The sequence below is a fragment of the Heliconius melpomene genome, chromosome 1, assembly GCF_056956725.1.
Source record: "Heliconius melpomene rosina isolate 202511_hmr_F chromosome 1, ASM5695672v1, whole genome shotgun sequence".
In the NCBI taxonomy this organism is placed as follows: Eukaryota; Metazoa; Arthropoda; class Insecta; order Lepidoptera; family Nymphalidae; genus Heliconius; species Heliconius melpomene.
Window position 1 is genome coordinate 2,641,184 of NC_140389.1, and position 19,709 is coordinate 2,660,892.

Genomic DNA, 19,709 nt, shown 5'->3' on the forward strand with positions numbered 1-19,709 from the left:
CTTATACCGCATATTTTTCTTATAATTTCATTACAGCCATCTGACGTTTTAAATTTATATTTTACGGTATTATGTTGAACAGGTTTTAACATTCAATAGCTAATTTGCAATTCACAGCGCGACGACGTCCGCAAAGGAGCCAGCTCCTCCAGGGCATAATGCATTTTATTCATAAAAATGTATACAACTTGAAAATACTTTAGAGAGGCAGATTTCTTAACATTGTAAAGGAGGAATAATAATTATTTTATATAATTTTTGTAAGATTATTTTGATTAACTTAATTAATGCGTTTTGTTTGATTTTGTTATTATAAGTTTTATGAAATCGGCATTTTTAATATATTTTTAGAGCGAAGAATATAGGTATAATATCAAATGTTCAAATAATAAAACATATAATTTAATTAAAATAAGTCTCCTGAGCAGGAATTGACCCCACAACCATCACATCATACAATAAAATTCTCTAAGCTGTTCGCTACGACGACAGCCTGGAAACGAGTATTTTCATTGCACATTTCTGTTGTTCAATGAATAAAAAATATAAAAATAGTATATTTTTTCAATATTATTTAGTGTTATTGGCCTCCGATATTTAAATACGCCAAAAATAAATGAAACGAGTGATTGAAATGAACGAGAGATTTTAAAATTTTTAATGACAACAAAAAGAAATAAACATATTTAGAACATGCGTAAAAAAAGTTATGTAGCGAAATTTGAACCTGCGCCTTTGAAACGTCCAAGCCAATGAAGCAATATAAATTTTATCATTTCAAAAGAAGTGAGTCGTCAAAATAGAAAAACCTTTAAAATTGAATGTCTTTGTTAAGGAACATGTCACGGCGAACCTTTTGAGGTTAAAAGAATGAATGAAAAATAATCCGCGTGTTCCTGTTCATCCTTCACAAAAAGCTGACCTAATTCGACCGAGGTTTAAATTCAATGTTCGTACGAAGTCGCTTCAGTTCCTCAGATAGTACCTGTCATACCTGTAAATCGATTGTTAGTTAAGTTTAAAATGTAGAGCTTCCTTTGTAATCTTACATATAGGTATATATTGCTGTAACTTTTCTGATAATAATTTATTTTGTCTATCCATCGCATTGTAGGAACACAGCGTTTGACTGTAAATACGACCATATATTTAAATTTTTATTATTTATTTTATTAATACCATTTAACAATATATAAAAAAAAGTTAAACTATGTCCTGCAAAACTCTTTGTGAGTTTGACTGCAGGATCTCAAGTCTCTTATGATTTAAATTAAAATTAAATTAAAGTTAAATCAAAATTAAAGTAAGAAGTATTTTCTGTCAACTGTTAATTGAACAGTACTCCCTAAGTTTAGTCTCCCTAAGTAGAAAAAAATACTCCCTAAGTTTAACTTTAAACCTCCTTAAATCTGGCTCGCGGCGTATATCCTCAGGCAAACCATTAAGCACATAGGGTACAAGGTTTTGTCACCATAATAGTTGTGTACCCTAGGAACCTCGAATTTGCCTGCGGACATAGACCGCGTGCCATACTCGTTATCGACTAATTTAACATATCAGCTGCTAAGATTACTCCATTCAGACAACAAGATAATTATTTTAGCTATATCAAAAGAAATTAAAAATAAAGTGACGCGTCACTAATTCCCTCAATAAAGCGATTTCCTCGACACGTGTTCGAGATTATATCGCCAGAAGTTTTATAAGGAAATATAAAAGGAGCTCATAAAAATGTTCAAAGTCTTAGTGACTTCTAAATTACTTTTATTATTACTTCTAAGACTCTAAGATTATTTTTTCTAATAAATTAAATGAGAATCAAGAAAATGGAGGTTCTACTTGATACTATTTAAAAACTGTGATATTCTTTAATTATCAATGTGCTTTCAATATTCTCTCGGTTAAGACATTCCGTTTCACGTTCACTTTCCGCGAAATTTTCAAGATTGTGAGTGACAGAACTCTACGTCGTGCTTTGTCTTGTAAACAGAGGAAGGTAATGAAAATAACTCATACTTCTATGTGGGAATCGAACTCACAACCGTCGCGGTGTTATCACAACACTGATAAACTTCAATCTAAAGATAAATCTATAATAATTTGTTAACGCTTACAAATCTATAGCTATTGTAGACGTTTTCGAAGGGAACCTCCATTCTACTTTAAAAGGTTCAATTACTTTGCCGTAGGTACCGAAGACACGAAATCGATCGTATTTCTATCGAGCCTCAAGGCCAACACTTAGTACTTGTTTATTCCTACCTTCATTTTGTTTTAATTTAGAATGATTATTGTGATAAATTTTATTAAAATAATTTGAATTTACTTTAATTTGCATTTAAAGTTGCGATACTAACATTTTTATTCTTCCTTACATTTTTATTCAGTTTTCCGCGGCGTTGTGTTCCGCCAGTCAACACGCAGTGTATCGAGTTCGATGTTAAGCAGAGAATGTAGTATCTTAACATTTCATTCTCTATGTCTGCCCCACTATAGACCCCCCCCTACAACAAAGCTTAAAGTAAATTTTAGAATTGAGTCTTGGTCTTGTATATATACGGTTATAAATATATTTTTTGAGTACTTACAAATAATAAAACAATCAAAAAAACTAACAATAATTAGTGATTAGTAATTATGTTATTATTTATTTATTAGTGGGTAGTTTGAAAAAATATATATGTAATATATCCACAAAGTCAATACAATTTATTTTCAAACCTGAATACCCAAGGAAGCGAGTATTTCCATACTACAAATGCCCTTCGATTCTGAAACCGCACGGAAATTGGATGACGACAGCGCATCGACGATGTCAATATCGAGTAATTTCTTGCCGTATGAAGTTCTATTTGTAGAATAGTTCATTTTTTATTTTTTTTTTAGTTTCACGCTCTATCTCGCAGAGTATAGAGGGCTCAAGGATATCCAAAACGGCGTTTCTAATATAAACAGCAATTTTTAATACAGGAAATAATATAATAGTGGTAGACCACAGCAGAACCCATTGTTAAGATACTCCGATCTCCACTTTCTGTCGAATCCTGGAGGCAGGGCGTGTTGAGTGGGAGATCTCAACGCCGCGCTTCACCTCGACACCAGAGCGAAGAAATGGAAATAGAAACGTAAATAAATATTTCACTTACAGAAAAAAATGATTGCAAATAAAAGATTAGGTCGGTTTTTTACGTTTTTGTCAAAAGTTTTCACACAATGCTTTCTTTTGTGTGGTGTGGCATTATTTGGCGTAAAAATAGAAAGAAATTCGTCGGTACTATCTATGTAACTTTCTTTACATTGTAGTCGTTCTTGTTTGAATATTTAAAGTTCCAAAGAAGTACGATATAAATAATAGAATATAAGTTATAAATAATAATAGGAAAGGAATGTCTTCAAGCTATGTTGACACTCCGGTCCCATTAAGACACTTCCGTTTCTCACTTTCCACGGAAATCTGAAGGCATTGAGAATGGCGGAACTAAACGCCGCATATCAAACTAACATTTGCCTAACCTAACGAAATCTAACTAGTAGTGTGTAGTAAACTCTATTAAAATTTGTTGTGTCGTTTGAAAGATTTATTTGTATATCTATATGTTTTATTTTAATTTATTTGTATATCTATATGTTTATTCTTTTATTTTATACTGTGGAAATATATATTTTAAAGATTAAAACGGTGCTATTTTTTCTTTACCAACAAAAAACTCGCCACGCTCCAAAAAGCTTTTGATCAAAAATCTTTAAATAATTTTAAGATAAAAAATCTTTTGTTGTTTTAATATTCAAGTTTTGTTTGTAATTAAGAAATAATTAATTAAGATATACAATATTAGTTATTATAAAAAGTATTTTTCATTTTTTATTTTACACTCTGATGTGAGATGTGATTTAGAACTTTAGTCTTTTCTCCCAAAAACACACTTTGATCTTAACACACTTTGTAAAATGAGTGCAAATGTAAAAATGATAAAATGGTGAAGAAATTAAGAAGAAACAAATTTCTCAAAAGATGAAGAACAAAACGTACAGATGGTGAAGAAAATCTTTCATTAAAACAACCATTATATGTGGTTGTCATGACTTTAGTGACACGGTTAAGAAGAATTTATTGCTGTAAGAATGAAATATTTAAATTTATCTCCCTTTGGTAACTAGACAACACGCGGCGTTGAGATTAGCTATTCTACACCCAATGCCTCAAGAATTCGGCGGAAAATAGGTAACGTAAGTGTTAATGGTAACGGAATACCTTAACACTAGGTTCCCAGGTTCCCTCTGTTTACCCTTACATGTGCGGGATATAGCGTGAAGCTAAAAACTAAATAACATTACAAACGCATAACCTACAAGCCGGCACGCAAGTTTTACACCTTCATTTTTTATAGAAATATTAAAATTTCTTTCCAGTAGAAGGTCAATTAACAATTTGAACGTCAATTAAGTTAAAAAGCTGGACGAAAGAACGCTCTAGCCAATTATGCTATAAGTTCTTATACCGCCACGTCGAAGTTCTTATGCAATTGTTAAAATAAAAATTGTAGAGCTCTTGAAAGAATTGCAAGGGACTGGGATCAGTTCCAGTGCCATCTCGGTATATATTTTTATTTATTTTCTTAATAAAATAAACAAGCTGAGAGCTGGAGGAAGAGCTGTCGCTGGGGCGAGAACCTGTGACTGTAAAAACGACAGTTCTGGGTTCGATGCCCTTTAATATCTTAATTTCTACGCTCTAGTAACGATACAAAGGGCGGCGTTGAGTTTCGCCACTCAAGATTGCTCTGTCTACAGACACTTTTATATTAACCCACAGATGTTACAGAAGTCACCGTAAAACAATAATTCAAAGTTTGCTAGCACTAATATATTTTTTTATATTTAAACCACAAATATGTAACGATGAGAAAAGTTTTTTAATTTCAATGTTTGTGGTTTGCTTCATAATACCCACATAAAGTTAAGATACTTGAAGTTCGAGTATGAAAATGTATATTGAAATAACTTAGCTATGTCAGAAATAGCTCCTTGATTTTTTTGTAGCTTAATAACAATTATTTAAGGCATTTTTGTATAAATTTGTGTAAAAGAAATGATATTATTATATTTAAAATATGTTATATAATAATCGCAATAGTAGTGGGTTCGATCTTTATGGAGGAAAATTTATTGTTTGCGTCTCTCTACTTTGGTGAGATCTTAGAGTAGGTACGGTGTTGAGCTCTGCCACTTATTAGCAATGACCCATCAAAATGGATAAATGAACCATGCCAGGCAGTCACTTTACAGTATAGTTAAAATAATAAATAATGCATTTCTATTTAAAATAAAATTTGCAGTCATAGATATCTAGAAGAATTTTTCATTTAAATTAGATTCTGAAAAGTTACTCGTACACTCCAAGTGTTTTCATTTTTACATTTAAAATTATTTTGATGGAATAAATAAGGCATATTTTTGTAGTACCTGTAGAAGTATTTAGTTATAATAATATATTATTTTACTTCATTAAGCTACTTAAAACTACTCGTTGAATATTAAAACAGTTTAAATTGTAAATGTTTATTTTTCACGAGAGGAACTTTCATTTCGTTATTTCATTCGTTTTGAGTAACTTAATTTTTAAATCTACTTGCTACTAAAATATTCTTTATGAATTATTTAATTTAATATTATATTTAAATGTAATTTGAGGCCAGTCGTGTCGGGTTTTAGATTCGATTCCCACTTGAGGAAATAAAATATGTATATATTTTATTACATCGCTCTTATGTCGAGGCGAAGCACAGCGTTGAGTTTCCCCACTCAACACGCAATGCCTTCAGGATTAACACTTTTTTTAAAAAAATACATGTTGGATATTTTATTGAATCCGGAAATACTATTTACAAATTTTGATTGTGTATATTTAAAAAAAAACCACCATGGTTCTCTTTGCTTACCATATCTACGACATGCGGGATAAAGCCGAAAGAAAAATGAAAGTAAATTAAATTAAAAGTAAAGTAAATTAATTAAAAGTTGATTAAAAATCTAAAAATCTTCTTTCACTTATAAGAATTTTAAAATACTGACATTAGCGTTAAGTAGAAGTCTCAAGTCGATGCATATGAAGTGTAATCGACCTATTTCCAACAACTTCCATCTTGTTTTCTAAACGCTTATTCCAGTTAATGTAGACTACATTCTATTAGTCACGTATTTCTAAACAGTTAAATTAACTGGTATTTTAATACTATCTAATTAAATATGTTTAAATTTGTATTTTAAGATTATTATAGGAAAATGAAACAGTAAGGATCTTGACGTGGATTTTAAGATCATCATAGTGATAAAACACTTCGCTCTCAGTTCCGGTCTGAAATCCTAAACGTTTCATGTGTCATAAATGTCTTAATGGGAACAATAATGTCTCAAAACTAGGTCCCCATGTTTCCTCTGCCTACCCTGCTACGTACAGGGTGTAGCGTAAAACAAAATAATAAATATTTTTTTATACCCGACCACGGAGTCGAAGCCTTGTGAAGTGAAACACACTAACAGAAATCACATAAACTTATAAACTAATACTACTCTATAAAGATATACTGTTACATATTAAATATAAAACGTTTCTACGGCTCTGCCAAAATATAAAAAGAGTGAGGTCTAAAGTAAACAGTATTATCTGAATATTTCACGACATGGTCGGTTCTTTACGTAATACGGCCTTTTGTATGGAAACAATGCGTTGGGAAATACTATTTCTGTGCCTTACGTATTTTTATTTAGAAATCCGTTTATCTTCTACAGGTTATTTCAAGTTAAATATTTTGTAGAATTCTCTGTCGTATGTAGCGTCACGTCATGTGAGTGTAACGTGACGGTTGTAGATTCGATTCCCAATTGGATGAATTAATTGGTTTAATTTCTTGGCTCTGGTAGCAAAGACTAAGGGAGGCGTTGAATTCCGGAAACGCGGAATAATCGGAAAATTGGCGGAAGATGGAGACGCAGTGTGTATATTTTGTAATTATTATAAAATATTAGTAGTGAACGGCGTTGTACACCGCCAATCACCACGCAGTATTATGAATTTGGGTGAGTGGAGTACAGGAGGACTTAACCCTAAGTTCTCCCTGTCTATCCTAAAAGATAAATAAATGCTTCGTAGTAGTTAATGTCTTTACGTTTCAAACAAAAGGAAATATAAAAAAGAACATCTTGATATATTAATCTTTGTAGCAACTCACCCCGTTTCAAAAGGGATTACACTTAATGGTAGCAATTTAAGTAGAAAATACTTGGAAACGCGAAGGCATTAGTAAATGAAAATTGTGTGAAAATTCTTCTCCACACAAATAAACAATAAGATCTATTAGAAAATAGAGTCCAAGTCTTATCAAAGGATTCATTGGAAACTAAAATCTAACAATTACAAATTTTCTACAAAATATATTTCAACCTTTTGTGGCCTTAAATCGTATACTCTTAGTACGGAGTATCTTAATGGTTCTCTCTTCTATCTAATCGTGCGAGTAAAAAGGAAGCAAGAGTATTTTAAAATAATACCAGTTAAGTGGGAGTCGGCCTCGCCCACCGAGGCTTTCGCACCTATTTTAGGATTGTAGGTCAGCGGGAACTTATAAAAGTTCATAAACTTAAGTTTGCAGGCACTTTATATGAAATCAACCTTAAATATAAATATATTGTATTTATTTTTTTATATTAAATATCTATATTTTTTTCTCTTTGTGGGTTGTTTTTATTTATTTTTGTTTTGTAAGTTCTCACTTCGTACCAAATTTAATAACTGCGTGTCCACGGGAAATACCTTATAGGTTTTGATTGACATCTTGATTTTTTTAAGGGACCATAGTCCTAAATATTTGATTATAACTTCAGCTTTATATCTCCACGAAATCACGAAATAAATGGTCTTGACAGGCGGCCAAGCGGACAGAAAGTGATCCTACAGGGGTTCCGTTTTTATCTTATGAGGTGCGGAATCCTAAAAATATTTTTACCTCTTGAGTTGCATTTTACATCACATCAATCACCTGTTTATTAAAAAACGATTAAAACACCATAAATCACGGTGTTTTCACTTTTCATTACCTAAATGCATCTAAACATTAATTTACATATGAACCCCCAACTATCAATCAACTTTATCGCTTCTGGGCTTTTCAGATACAGCCACAGCCTTAATCTATTTAAAAAGGCAAAAGCCGAAAGAACCGGCTTTTCATTCTGCGCCATACATTACAATGATAAATGTATTTTACATGTTTCACTGCGGCATGGAATTTTCCACCTAATGGGCAAAGTTGGAAAAGGCTAGTTTGGTTGTGTGGGTTTAAGCCAATTTTAGTTTTGTCAAGGGTTTATAGTCTTGATGTTATAGAAATATAGTAAGATTAGCTGTTGTTACTTATTTTCATAAATATTGTTATTTATTCTGTTTAAAGCAACTATAATTTTTATTTTATCTAAATTAATATTTTTTTTAATATAAGACCATATATGGCACCATATGTGTAATTTTTTTAATGAAAAATAAAATAAATTTTACTGTTTATATCGTAGTTTGTCGCAAAGAGCTTTTAGAGTACCTACACTATATTGATTAATTTGCAATGTGCTATTATTTACTTGGAGATATTTAAAATTATTGTATGTAGTAGTTTGAAGTCATTCCCCACTAACTCGAAAAATATGGCGGAAAGTGGAGTACGGAGTGACTTAGCACTAAATTCCCTCTGCCAATCGTGCTGTGTGCGTGATACAGCGTGAAGCTGATTTGTGTCGAAAATTGAAAATTAAATTTCCAATAATCAAAATAAGCAGACAAATACACAAGCAAAGTCTAGTTTCAAAGACGTAGAATGAAATTCTTGCGAGACAAAAGGCCTAATTTCGGAAGCACTCAAGATTTTGACGTTGGTCCCTGTCTGTCACTTGTCAGATCAAAAGTGTGTCTTCCGTTATTTCACCTGAGAATACACATGTTCGATGATGGAGAAAAATTCTGTAGGAAACTCTCTGTCTTGTCGTGATTTGAGTGAGAATTTTTATGAGGAAATTGTAGACAGTATTGGTTATGTGGAACTTATATTATATATATTTATTTTAAAACGATATTTTTCTATGATGATTTATAAGCATTTTTTTCTTCTAAATTGAACCAAGAGAAACTTATGTCACCATATATATTTTAATTAAACGTTTTAATTATAAGTAACTTCGAATTTAGCTGTGAGAAAGCATTATATTTCCATTCATCTTCTGATAAAACAAAACACTTGCTGCAAGTATAATATGAGTCTTTAAAGACATGTAACAGAAACGAGAAAGCGAGCGAAATATTTTAGCAAAAATCATACGAATGTTAAAAGATTTTTAATCTAAAATTGTGAATATTAATGATATAATAATTTAAAATGAGATTTCCAAATGAATTTGATTTTAAAACATATTTCAATATCGAAAATGTACGAGCCATTGCTCATATTCTCAGGTGGCGTAATATAACGTGTGTTCAAATCTGACAACTAACGTATTACACTGTCTTTCATATATTATAGATGGAATAAAGGCAAACTATATGAGATTTTAAAAGATTAGAATTTAGATAATTTGGAAAGGTGAAGTCGTCTTGATTCCTACTACCATACCTAATTCAATGTTCGGTTTTTACTAAGAGGAATTGTTACATTTAGTTATAATTTTCATTTCTCTGCTATGGTAAAATAATACGTGGCTTGAGTTCCGCTACCTACCACGCAATATCTTGAATTCTGATGAGAAATGAAAGTTGGAATGTCAGGACACTATGTTCTCTCTGCCCAAAAAATTTAGTTTATATAAAGGTATATATTTCTTACAATCTCTTCTACCTATTACTTAACTAATGATAAATTCGTTCTAATCCTGGCTAATCTATTTCATGTCAGATCAAAATGGCTTGATACGCAGCCGACGTTCTTTGAGGAAAGATTACATTATCAGGTTAATTTTTTTATAATAATATGTCATTTTCTTATTAAGACAAAGTTTATTTAATCTTGAAAAAAGAAATCTTATATTATGTTTTTTATTAGGCCTGAAGTTAAATTCAGCTCCAGAATTTCTCCATTTTTAGTGGAGAGCGGAGAACGAAGTGTTTTAACAGTAGCTTCTGTCTCTATTATGTTCTGAATATAGCGTCAAGCTAAATAGAAAGTTTTTGTAAAAAAGTTTGTAGATTTGGGGAAGCATTTATTATCGATCGTACATAAACTAGTGATCTAGTCTAGATGTTTACATTTTAGAATATTTGTAATATATAAAAAGTGCGGCGTTTAATTTTACGCCTTGATATGGGTCGCTCAAAAATTGGCTATAAAGTAAAGCATTTCTTAACACTACTTTTTACGTTCCCCCTTGTGCCTTTTATTTCAAGCTTCTTCCCCTTATAATTCTTACCATCACGCATTTTCCCCGTTTCTGTGGGAAAAAGCCTGGACCTGCTCATTTATATAAAAAAAACTCTAATCTATTAAAATTAAGAGATATCGAAGTCAAACATTCATTAGCCCCATGTCAAATAAAATATCTCAGAGCACCTGATGTCTCCTTGATGAATGAATTCAGTAATCCCTCACATCTAAGAGATGAAAATGTCACTTTACTTGTATAAGATGTCGACATCCTATATCCATGTAAAATAAATTATTTAATTTTATTGAGTGAGTATTAAATATATATACATATATCATTAATAATATATATTATAGTTATTATATCAGTCATCTATTTAGTTAGTTTACTTTGAACAAGGTAACTTATACAAAAAAATGTTGCAAATTTATTTATTTTTTATTTCTATAGTATATATACTCGTATATAAATATATTTGTATTCGTAAATCGTTCGTATTCGTATAAATATATGTATTTCCCCCTTCAATCGAGAGAAATCTTTCTCTTATGAACAGACCGAGGAAATGAAAATTATTCATTCCTACGAGTGGAAGCGTTTTCAGTATAATTTAAACAAAAGTTTCACCTACAAATTTTAAATCTACAATCTCATAATATTAGTACTGTCAAAGCAACATAATATACTAACATTTTGCAGCCAAAAGCAAGTTATATTATACCACAATAGCCATTTGACCTCTGCATCTCATTAAGTCTTGACGGTGGAAAACGCCCTATCGTAAATATTCACATGACCTTAAAATTTACATATATACGGGTATATGCTATCATTTGTCTTGCCCTAGATATTCTTAATAAATAAAATAAAATAGCTTCACGCAGTATCCCGCATATAGCAGGATAAGCAGAGGGAACATATTATTTCCATTTGTTAGTTCTGGTGTCGAGGTAAAGCGTGGCGTTGAATTCCTCCTCTCCTTCCTGAACACGCAATCCCTTCAGAATTCGGCGAAAAATAGAGAACGTAATGTCTTGACAGTGGATTTTTCTGTCTACCCGCTTAAAAATAAGAAAAATATTACGATATTAAATAAAGCTTAAATTTTGACCCGAAAGCTTATATTGGCTCACTAATTTTGCGCTTTTCCCCGACAAACCTTTGAACGACAAAAGTGCGGGCGTAATGAGTTTAATTAAAATTAATGAACCTGAACAAAAGATAGTATTATATAGATTATAATATCCACGCACCACTGCGGCCTTAAAACTATGAAATATATCCATATTTTTAGTATTTAGGTAGGGTTTTAGGTTGTGGGTTGTTTCTCATTTGAGGAAATTAAATATTTAATGTTTTCATTTCTTCATTGTGGTAACGGGGCAAAGCGTGACGTTGAGGTCCGCCATTCAACATGCAATGCTTCTAGAATTCGGCGAGAAGTGGGGAATGGAAGTTTCTTAATGAGAACTTAACCTAGGAACCTAGTCCTAGGTTCCCTCTGCCTACGCGGCTATGCGGGATACAGCGTGATGTAGTCGACTGGAGTCAAAATCTCTCTAAATTTGTTTTTCGTTAACATACAGCCGTTTTGTGTTTATGTAAGAGTCTAGTTATACATTTAAATATGTAAACAAAACAATAAATAAACAAGACTTACAATACTGACCGAACATGTTGTTAAAAACAACCAATTTTCATTTATCCTTTTTCCAGACGCCACAAAATTATTCCTCCAAAGTATTTCTTGAAATACAATATTCTAACAAAATATATAATTTATTTGCAGACTTGTGTAATGCGGCAACTAAGATCCAGGCGTCGTTCCGAGGCCACCAGGCTCGCAAGCAGACTCAAGTCGAGAAAACAAAGGAACAACAGGATAAGGTATAATTTATATGAAATAATTTTATTTGTAGATATTTGTTGGTAAATAAGTAACATCCAGCATATCTGCGCTTCCATTATATTAAAATATTATATGTGTAAAAAAGGAAAGCACAAATATATTTTCAGACGTATATTGCCCTGAAGTAATTGAGGTCCGCAAAAATACTGTCATCTCTTGAAATATTGGCTATCATTAGGATCTCGCAGAGTTCAAGGCTAATCCTCAAAAAAAAGAGCAAATTTGATAAGCCTCGTCAAATGAATTACGGGATGAATGAAAATATCGATGTCATTTTTCTTTCTTGTTACTGATGTTTGAATATAACATCATTTTTTATTGACACAAAAAAAAGATATAATATACTATTATTTTTTTTACATTCTTGCACATAGCACATGAGGGAACCTGGTATCCTACTGTTAAATTCATTAAGACACTTCCGTTCCCAGCTTTGCTTCAAACTCTCTCTCTAAATAGATAGTGGTACTCTCATACTTAGGACGAGGAGAGGAGGAGGAGAGATAGAAATCACAACCTTAAACTTTGAATTTAAAGTACACTAAACGAAAGATAAGAAGCTTATTTATTATGAATAAAATGAAAAACGCCAACAATTTTTCTCTCACACAACGCAAAAATTCCAGAAATTTGCATTTTAAATAACAATAAAAACCACTCATGTCATCTTTTAGTAGCTGTGGTATGTAATTTAATTCCTTTGTTGCTACCCCCGCTATCGCCCTAGAACAGCTCTGCCGGTGGCGTTTGTTAAAAATGTGAGCCCGAGGTTGAATTTCAAATTAGTTTTTACATACTACTTGTGTAGAGCATGATAGAAAACCTCATAACAATGATTTCGATTAAAAATTTTAGCATGAACCTAATACAGGGATTTATATTATTTATTTTGTTTTGTTGAGTGAAAAATAATATACATTTATTAGACATGTATTGTTACAAGGCGAGATGGAACAATAACTAATTACATATCAGTAAAAGTTGAAGATTTTTAATTTAAGCGATTAATTTTAAAAGTATAAGCTCTCCACTTTCCGCCGAATTCTTGCTTCGACATCGAAGAAATTAAAATACTATTTCGTTTCCTGGAGTTGGAATCATATCCACAATCTGTCGGGTTGCATCACGCCTTTCGCCTGCCTTTTTGTCACATTCCCATTTTTTTTTCCTAAATTTAATGTTTTTTTCTGATTATTATGTAACTAAAATTTATATATTTTTATTCACAGGAAGACATTGAAAAGATTGATCTAACGGATCCTGATCTGAACAAAGCAGCTACCAAGATACAGGCCTCGTTCCGAGGTCACAAAGTGCGCAAGGACACCAATTAGAGTGACCATACCTTCTCTTTACAGGATAATTTGTATGTATGCTATTGAAAAATGGAAATTTTAAACTTATTATTTATACTTCAAAATTTATATACTTTTTACATTAATAAAGCACACTCATTATGCATTATTATTATATTATATTATATACGCCTTTTTAGTATCCACTGCCAATTATTTCAAAACATACATACAAAACTTGCATTGTTCATTAGTTGAATAATTAAGTAATCGTGCGTCATACATATGTCAATTGGTCAAAACATATGTTAATTTTTATCTTTTTTCCTAATGGTCAGTTGACGTGAGATTACTGTAGAGAAGATGGATTAAATTATTAAAAAAAAAATAATTAATTAAATTATAATAATTATTGTGTAGGTTCTGTCCTCTTTTTTCTATAACTATTTTTGGTCAAACTACTTCGTGTATCTTTCAAGTTAAGTGCTAATACCAAAGATGTTAAGTTATTTATTGGTAGTTTTAAAGTAAACGTAGTATTTAGATATAGCAGCAGCTTCTTAATTGCAATTTATCAAATTGTTTACATTCCATTATGCTATTCTATCATGTTTCTTGTTTGCGAGGTTTTTGTAAAACGTTATACTTCACCCATTTTTCCTGTAAATTGCCGGTAATTTAAGAATTATATTGAATCAAATATAATATTCGCCTACATCAAATGTGGTTTTCATTTATCTCTAATGCTAGTACTTATTACCCTTTTTAACAGACAGAACAGAGAACAGAGTATTTTTTTTAGATTTAAGTCACTCCGACAGCCCCAAAACATAAGAAGACTTCACTGGGATTCACAGAAGAATTCCTCGGTACCAGCCCGGTCATTTGCAGTCCGAAGAGGAACGCTTTTAGATAGATATATGTACATAACGATAAATATATTTGAAAATTAATTAATATGAAAAAAATAACAATATTAATAATTGGTAGGACGGAAAGTAATTACAATTTCAAATATATAAATATCTGCGAGATACCGTTTGTTGTACCCTCATCAATGTCAAAACGCAACTCTAGTAAGCTGGACAGCGGATTTACACTGTATTTGTGAAATTTCACAATTATAATTTATACTGGAGTAATTAGAGAATGTTAATTATTGAAATGTATGTATTTGTATTGTTGTTTTTTATTTATGCATTTTATAGTTGGGTGGGTTGTCCTACAAGGGAGAGAATGGGAATGTTACTTTTTTTGTGTCACTCGACACACAATGACTCTAGAATTCGGAGGAAAATAGAGAACGGAATTTCTTAACACTAGGTTCTCTCTGTCTACTCTGCTGCGTGCAAAGCGAAGGTTAACAATAACATATTCAAACGCAAGATTTTAAACGCATTTTGCAGTTTCATAATTAGTAATTAAATGTGTAATTATCGATATATTATTTTTTTTAAATATAGAAGAGTAGATAAAACTTACTATTAAGATGATCACGTTTTTATGGGGAGAACGGGAAAATTGAAATAATTAATTTCTCAGAGTGGAGACAGAACTGACAACTACGGCACTTTATATCGTACGAAATGATAATGGTTATGTGCAAGTGATTTAATGATACATGCATAGAATGCTAGAAATATAATTGCAATAAAACATTTCGTAAAATAGTAATATGAATATAATAATAGTTTCAAATTAGATAAGTATATTTTATTTGGATTATGGATTCAAATCCGTCGAGGATGATTCGAATTCAAAAACATAATATAAATATAGTTTTACAACCAGACAAAAGTCAACAAGGAGCGTGACTACTTAATTTAGCACTTAAGAGTTGATTCGTGTCAAGAAGTTCGCGGTCGTCTAACGAATCAATTTATATTATACGACTCTTCACAACTTTTCCTTTCTTTCTTTTTTTTAGTCTCACACTGTATCACGCTTATAGCCATCTAGGCTGACATTTTTTTTGCATCCGTTAACCACTTTCTGTCTGAACTCAACACCGAAGAAAAAAGTTTTTAGAATTGTTTTTAAGTATAATAATAGGTTTCTCATACATATTTTTAATATAATTATATGACTTTAAGCTGTGACAAAGTTCCAAAAAATTATAAAAAATTAAATAATTTTAAGCATGAAAAATATATACAATTTAATACAATAACAATATTAATGTATAGCACACATATGTATGTACTTATCCTATATTTGCTTCTCCATAATGAACTATTACAATCTTATCGAGTCGATATCGGGGGCTATAACTCAAATGCCTTCTAAATCAAGCTTGTTGCTGTTATAACCAACCCCTACAACCCCTTATAGGGGCTACTGTCTTTCGTGTGCGGATACAATCGGTTTATATAATTCCTATTCGATAAACCGAATTGATTTGGCATAAACCTATAACGTATCCAACCCCTAGGATCGTTAAATGGATGAAAATACATAGGCCGAATAAGTCCAACGTTATCAGTTCTTCTTCCATTATCATCAATTTGTTCTTTTTCTTCTAAGTCTGAAAATTTTTACAAAAATGTTTTAATTCTTTTTTATATATAGTCAAACGCTTGTAAAGTGTGTGACTTTATCGTGACGATTGTGGGCAATGGCAAATGGGGCAATGAAGTATCTCATATTCACATTTCCTCGTTTTGGTAACAACAATTATTACAAAGCACGGCGTTGAGTTCTGATGTTCAACATGTAGTGCTTCAAGAATTTGGCGTAAAATGGGAAACGGAAGTCCATCATGTTCCTTCTACCTGCTAAGTATAAGATATAGTGTGAAACCGAAAAAAAAAGACTTACCATCGTTACGAGAAAATTCTTCATTTTCATAATTATCCTTCTGTAAGTCTTCAGATTTTTCACTTTCGGAACGTTTTGTAATTTGTTTGTTTTTTTGCAATTCTTCTACTTTAGATTTTTTCTCTAAATTTTCATTTCTAAACTCTCTTTCTTTTGGATAACTTGAAGAATCCATCTGTCTTATTTGCCTCAATGGTATTTTTTGATGATGGTGCACAATATTCATTGTTTTTTGCTCAGAAGTACCCTGTCTGTCTATCGCTTTATCTGATGGCTTAAAGTTATTTTCAATTTTTGCATTTTTGCTTCTTTTTTCGGGTACCTGTTCAGTCGCTCTTGTTTCTTCTTCTTTATTTTTTTCAATTGGATTACCAGTCTTATTATTTTCATCATTTTGTCTACCTTCAGCTCTATTATAATCGGATGAGGATGATTTAAATTTTTTATTATTTAAATTCGATTGTAAATGATTATTTAAGGTTGGTTGCGTAATTTTATAAAAAGGCAACACTTTCGGCGATATAATTCTACTAACATCTTGAAAATTGGTTTCATAATTGTCTAGATTTTTATTTGACAAATAATGAGGTTTATGATAATTAGAATCATTTACGGGCTCGTGATATTGTTTCCAATGACTCGGTATGCCCTCGTTTCCAATAATCTATAAAGTTACGAGCAAAAATAAATATAATAAATATGGTAAATATAATAATAAATATGGTTTATACTTTTTGATAAGTGACAACTATTTTCCTTTATTGGATAAAGTAATTTTCTTTAATACGTTTCTAGATATTTTTCTTAACACTTTGAAAAAAAAATGCTTATCGGGTGAGAAACAAAAGTAAAGAGATTTTTTAAAATATAGAATAAACTACGCATTTTGAATTTAGATAGATTCCTAACATATAATACTTACATCGTTGCTCAAAGCAAATTTAGAATTAAAAAGCAAAATTAAAATATAAATGAACAGTAAGTAATATTTCATCGCGAATGAGCTCACAACGTCACTTTATTATAACACTAGCTAATGAATACACTAATCTAAATGTTTATAATAAGACGACCTCGGCGTTAATTGATCTAACATGGTTTTATGGAGAAATAATTAAAACTATGAACCTAAACTGATTCGAAAATGAGATATTTGATTTTTTTTTCAAGTTCGGCTCATATCATTTTTTTTATTATCCTCAAATTCTTTAGACGGAGAAGCTATATATTCAATATATATTTGTAGTCGTTTAATTTTTATTTGAAACATTTTTTTTCTTCATAAAAAACATATGAGTGTTTGATTTTCTGCAACCTGAAAGAAAATGGAGAGCCGAGAGTATCAAGAAACGCTGTCGTAAATATAAAGTTTTATCTATAACAACAGAAATATTCATACTATTCGTAGGCTTCATCCATCCATCAGCCTTTTAACGTCCACTGTTGGACATAGGCCTCCCCTAATTCTCGCCACTCCGTCCGGTCCTGCGCCCTTTGAATCCAGCGGATTCCCGCTGTCTTCCTAAGGTCGTCGGTCCACCTGGTTGGAGGGCGGCCTGTGCTCCTTTTGCCGAGACGGGGTCGCCATTCGAGGACCTTTCTTCCCCATCGGTTGTCGGCCCTCCTGACAATATGGCCTGCCCATTGCCACTTCAGCTTGCAAATTTTGAGAGCTATGTCGGTAACCCGCGTTCGTCTACGGATTTCATCATTACGAATTTTGTCGCGTAGAGAAATACCAAGCATAGCCCTCTCCATCGCTCGCTGAGCCACTTTGAGCCTGTGGATAAGGCTTGCAGTGAAGGACCACGTCTCAGCGCCATATGTTAACACTGGCAACACACACGTAGGCTTAGATTTCATCTTTTTATTATTATAGCAAGCGAAAGGATTCACGAGCGAAACGAGAACAATACAAGCCTCTAGATAAAAATAAACATAGATATTTTTTTGACAAATATTTTTTCAGCTTCACGCTGTATTCCGCAACAGCAGGGTAGGCAGAATGAACCTAGTGTTAAGACACTCTGTCCCCCACTTTTTGTTGAAATCTGGAGGCAATGAGTATTGAATGGCAGAACTCAACGCCGCGCTTTGCGTAGACACCAGAGCGAAGAAATGGAAATATAAATGTAAATAAATATCTCACTTCCTCGAGTGGGGATCGAACCCACATCCGTCGCGTTACAGTCACATCCTTGTGCTGTTGCGCTACGACGGCCTCTACAATAAATACATATTCATTAATAAACAAAATATAAAACAAATTTCACAATACAAAGAGAAGAAAGTTAATAATTAATTCAATTTTAATTAGGACCTACGCATCCCAGAGGAGAACCCAAATTAAATGAAATATTTAGGCCTGTTTTAATATTTTTCGCTAAATCTGTATATTTCTAAACTAACTTTTACCTCCAACTCCACCTATATATTTTTAGTGCCTGAGATAATTGTTACCACAAGTACAGTGGGTTACATAGAAACTACTAACGTATTTTTATAATTATGGCCTATATCTATTATATCCCCTCTCGATAAATAGACTATGAACACAAAAAGATTTTTATAATGTGAGCCACTTATCTTCCATTAGCGCGTTCAATAATTATAATGATGAATTATAATTGTACGATACATAACTATTTACGTAAAAGTTGTGAGTTGAATTCCCACTCATTAATTAATATTTAATTTCATTAAACTTTTTTTTCATATAATTCTAGTATTAAGTGATGAAATGGTTTAGCTGTTCCGAAGATTAGCCTGGACAAACAGAAAGATAGACGGCAAAAAATTTGAAATTGTTTATTTATGTTTTAGTATCGTGTAAATAACCATATGCAATTGTGAAAACGCGTTTTTTTTAAAATCACAGGAAGATAAATTTAATATATATAAGATAAGTGTGAAATTTAAAGTAAATGAAATTGCAAAATTTTAATACAAAATTTATTTATTCAATAAATCGACAAACTGTATCATACAAATGACGCACCACGGGATAGAACTCTATTACAGCTGAAAAAAGTAGTGATACTATCGTTATCACTCGACTTATAGCCCGAATTAAGTCCAATTTTGAACTTAAAGGGTACGATTTCCTTAACGACCTTCCCACGTAAATGTCTTTTGGTGGAGTTACCTATAACAATTTTAAAAAAGTATTTTTTATACAATCTTCAAAGATTTTTGGTGTGTTTTGCTAAGTAAGAAATGCAGGTTTCTATGTTTCACGCAGTATCCCGCATATAGCAGGGTAAACACAGGGAGGTAGAAGTTCACTATTT

General features: G+C 31.7%; 1 protein-coding gene across 2 annotated transcripts in view; it reads left to right on the plus strand.

The window, feature by feature from the left end:
- The window catches only part of igl (IQ calmodulin-binding domain containing protein igloo), a 106,879-nt gene extending 92,555 nt beyond the window's left edge, over window positions 1-14,324 (plus strand). For both annotated transcript variants that reach the window (XM_085185950.1, XM_085186011.1), the window contains 2 exons: window positions 12,188-12,285; window positions 13,537-14,324. In XM_085185950.1, the coding sequence (XP_085042076.1) occupies window positions 12,188-12,285; window positions 13,537-13,641 (203 nt within the window). In that variant the 3' untranslated portion in view covers window positions 13,642-14,324. The remainder of the gene's footprint in view (window positions 1-12,187; window positions 12,286-13,536) is intronic.
- Window positions 14,325-19,709: the final 5,385 nt, after the last annotated feature.